At 39.9% G+C, this 4,135-nt stretch overlaps 1 protein-coding gene across 1 annotated transcript; it reads right to left on the bottom strand.

The window, feature by feature from the left end:
- Nucleotides 1-2,771: 2,771 nt before the first annotated feature.
- Nucleotides 2,772-3,908, bottom strand: LOC139731645 (allatostatin-A receptor-like). The gene has a single exon (XM_071642536.1). The coding sequence runs from the start codon at nucleotides 3,906-3,908 to the stop codon at nucleotides 2,772-2,774; it is 1,137 nt and encodes a 378-aa protein (XP_071498637.1).
- Between the last annotated feature and the right edge of the window lie 227 nt (nucleotides 3,909-4,135).

Genomic DNA, 4,135 nt, shown 5'->3' with positions numbered 1-4,135 from the left:
CGGATATATCGATGAATTCTATGAGCGCATGTCAAGTGGGTGTGGAAATCAGAGTTTCGAGAAAAACGCCCTCAAAGTTTGTCTTGCGACGCTATCATGATCAAGGGAAGGCGAGACAGTTTTCACCGCTAGACAATAGAAGGTATGCTCCTAGCGACCTCCGCGATGTTCATTCAAGCTTAGCGCCAGCGGTCTACGCACGACCAATCAGTAATCAGGATGCCACGCACTGACCAATAAGATCACTCCCTCATTGCTAGGGGCGAAGTCTAGCTGCGGCGCTAAATCCAAATCTTCGGACACGTTTCAGTTATGTTGAAAGTCAGAAAATCATGGCCCCCCAAAATGCTGATTTCTTGCCTTTCCTTTGATCATTTAGCTTCGATGACAGATGACAGACAAAACATAAGACTACAAAATTATGTCAAAATCAGAAATCCGATTGTTTTGATTAATTTTGATTATGTGACTTCAAACTCGATTTTCTCGGCTCAGCCATCAGCGACTTTAGGATCCTTTTGTTGTAGCGGGTCACATATATATATATATATATATATGTGTGTGTGTGTGTGTGTGTGTGTGTGTGTGTGTTCTCAAGAGAGTATAACTTTGTCTTCCTAAAATTATCTTTGCTGTTATTCTCTACCTTTTTTATTCCCTTACTTTCCCTTACTCTAAAAGGTGTGTAGCCTGCAGTTCTGGTTGAGGTGAGGATTGTAGCTTTTAACTTTTTGCGAGATATTCAGAAACCACTCTGTGAGATGTCAAAGAGCATGCAATTCTAAGGGATATCAAAAGTTTATTTGATGAAAATAGGTGAAACAAAGAGATCCTAATAAGAGGCGTGGCCTGTCGCCTTTTATTATTATAACTCTTTTTGATATCTCAGCTATTTGAATACCAATTTTCGCCAAACAAACGTTGAATCCTTCTTAAAAATCACATGTTCTGTCATATTTTATAAGAGGTTTCTCATTATCTCACTTCGGAATGTTTAAAACATGAATCCCCACCTTAACCAGTACTGTACAGTCCCTCTAACTATAGCATAATTCCTCATAGTTAGAAAAAAGAAATAAGATTACAAAAAAAAAATAACCTCATTATTGCTAAGGAGTCAGTGACATAGATATGTCATATTGCTGTTTTATCTCATGAAAGTAACATTTTAAAGATCAATGATTTGTCGGGCCTACATTTTGCGCTTAAGGAAACTTATGTACAAACTTACAACCATTTCTCCCTCTTGTATTCCATCCCATGTTAATAAAAAGAAAAACAATGTCCATCACCTGGCAATGTAATCAATTTCACTTGCCTTTGAATGGAGCAATGTTTTGGCCTGATTTGCATTTCTGGCCCTACTTTTGGAGTTCCCCTGATAGCAGAATAAAAAGAAGCTTGAAGTTTTAATACTTTCACTTTCAAGTTTAGAGATTTTTTTTTTCTTCAGAAATTTCCTTATAACAGTATCAATTATACCCTTGTTAGCCCTGATTTCATCTCTTTTAAATCATAAACGTTCATTGCCTTTGAGTAAAATGTATGTTCTATACCTCGATGAACCAATGCATCTCGTGCAACCCCTCGTCATTCGTTCCTTTTCTTCGTCCTCTTCCCATTATTCCTTCGACACTATTATTTGCTCTCTTTCTTTTTTTTTCAGTACAAAGCTGCCTTTCGTTTGTTTGTGTGTGTAATCCTTTTGGCCTTTTTGTTCTTTCTTTTACTAATCCTGTTTCAGCAATTAGATATCAATTATTGTTTATGAGGAAATTGCAAACTACAACCCTCAATCCTCAATCAATTTTGGTTCGGCATTTGTCTTAAAGTCACAGCATGCATTCTGTTTCAGTTCACAGCACATTATTTTCCTTGATTACAATGTTGTAAAACTGATTTTTTTTTTCTTATTAAGAGTACTAACATGTTACGGATTTAAGAATTTAGAAGTTATGAAGATTCTGCAACTGACCCCCCCCCCATGCCCCCCCATCCATATATATGTGTATATAGACATATGTGATAAATTGCAAGAAAGCCTATTTATATAACGGATAATACCAACATTTCTGAGCGTTTTACAATAGATATGCATACACCTACTTAAACTTAACTGCAGTAAATTTGATACTCCAAGTCAATAAGCATGGATAACTTTGGCGCTATGAAAATGCTTTAACAACGTGAACAAGCACTACGAAAATCAGAATTACTTACTGAAAATCAAACTGATAAGTGGTGGAGTAAAGCAGAAAAGGTTACAGACATTATTTGACTGTTTCAAACGATGTGGATTTACGAACTGTATTTGGCAAATATTTCCAAACCTTGAGGCATACATCTACGGACAATAAAGATGAGTGCTGGCAGGCGATATAAACAAGAAAGGTCTTTCAAAGAATTACTCTTTCAAAACGCTGAAAGGGAATATTGATAACCAAATAAAAGGACAAAGTACCGAAAACCTGAAATGTGGTTTTAAAAAGCTGACGACTTGCAAGTCTTGTCATACGATGACTTCTAACCGTTTAACATTCTTTTGCGCCGCGATGGTCAATCCGCTTCATTCCGCCGCATTCACAGACCCGGGCGTATTGATTTAAATAAATTTTAATCTGCTCTCAAAGACTCCGATGTTTAAACTAATGAAAACTAAATTGAAACCAGACGTGAAAAAAATAAAGTGCAAGGATCAGTCTGGTGCGTTGTATCTCCTGCCAGTATTTGCTGCTCATAGATGTATGCTGCTTGTGGAGGTCTGCGTAGTTTTAATCAGCTGATCCCACGTTGGCGTGTTGGCATATCGACAACTCGATCGCGTGTGGCAAACGAAGATTTGATTTTTGCCGATGCTTTAAATGACTTTTCTCGAGTCGGTGTTGCAATTCCAAATCCTCAAATATTGGTGTATTCCTTTTGCTTTTGTTTCTGAAGAAGTGCCTCACGGCCTCACGGAATTGCGGGTGTCGAAGGGTGTACACTATCGGGTTCACGCAGGAGTTACAAATGGCGAGGGCGATGACCACGCGTGCGAGAGTACTACGCACAAAGGAAGGAGTGAGACCTAGGTTGAAGGAGAGGAATGCTATTTGGTCTGGAGCCCAGCAGATGACGTAGATAAGGACAACCGTCAATGTTAGCGTGAGGACTCGAGAACGAGCGATTTGATGGAACGATGCCGTGGACTCATTCGACACGAAGCGGGCGGCTTCTCTTCGGAGAGAACGTGCAATGGCTATCTGGGTCACTACCATGAGGACGGTCGGGAGAGCGAAATGAACCACGAAGACATAAATCCCGAAGACTGTTTCGAGGCTTCGTGGCTGTCGTTGATACACGCACTTTCCCACTATGACGTCCGTAGTGTTGGTCCAGAAGATTCGAACCATAAAGACACAGGATCCTGCCCAAATAAGACAAACGATGCGATTGACGAGCCGACGAGTTGCGAATCGCATAAAATGGATTGGATAAACGACAGCGAAGAAGCGATCGAAAGACACTGCCACTAGGCTGTAGATCGATGCCGTAACTGCAGTCCACATGACATATTCGCCTTCCATGACTTTACAAAATAATGAACCCGTCCACGTATTTGGAATCGAGTTGACTGTTGGGTGCGGAATCAAGAAGACGGAGGTGACAAAATCAGCGATCGCCAGATTTCCGACGAGGATATCCGTTGAGCGATTCATGGAGCGACGGCCGAATACGACAACGATGACGAGAGCGTTGCCAGTGATCCCAAGAATTGCGATGACGAGCTCGCAGATCACATACCAAGACCATGCCATAGCTTCCCAAGACCACGAGATTAGTTCCTGCCCAACCACAGACGAAAGCATTTCGGTCACCACCACATCTATATCTACTTTTGCCGACATTCCAATAGGTGCTGCACTCATCGCTTTCAAAATGAATTTCTTGTATAGCCTGTCACTACTGGCAAGAGAAAGAAAAAAAAAACAAAGCAAGAAACAAAGTGAAATAAAATGAAATAAAAGATACAACTATGTCTTATCATTTAATGTCTTTCGGATCAAAAGAACATTGTGACGATAACAAAAAAGTAAAGTAAAATATTCAGTCTGATGATTACATTCCATCATTATTCAGATATATCATTATCAGG

The sequence above is a fragment of the Diadema antillarum genome, unplaced genomic scaffold (assembly GCF_040938485.1).
Source record: "Diadema antillarum isolate AM-2024a unplaced genomic scaffold, OU_Dant_1.0 seq00000382_RagTag, whole genome shotgun sequence".
Classification (NCBI taxonomy): Eukaryota; Metazoa; Echinodermata; class Echinoidea; order Diadematoida; family Diadematidae; genus Diadema; species Diadema antillarum.
The sequence above is the reverse complement of the archived record's forward strand: the minus strand, read 5'-3'. Positions and strand labels throughout refer to the sequence as shown.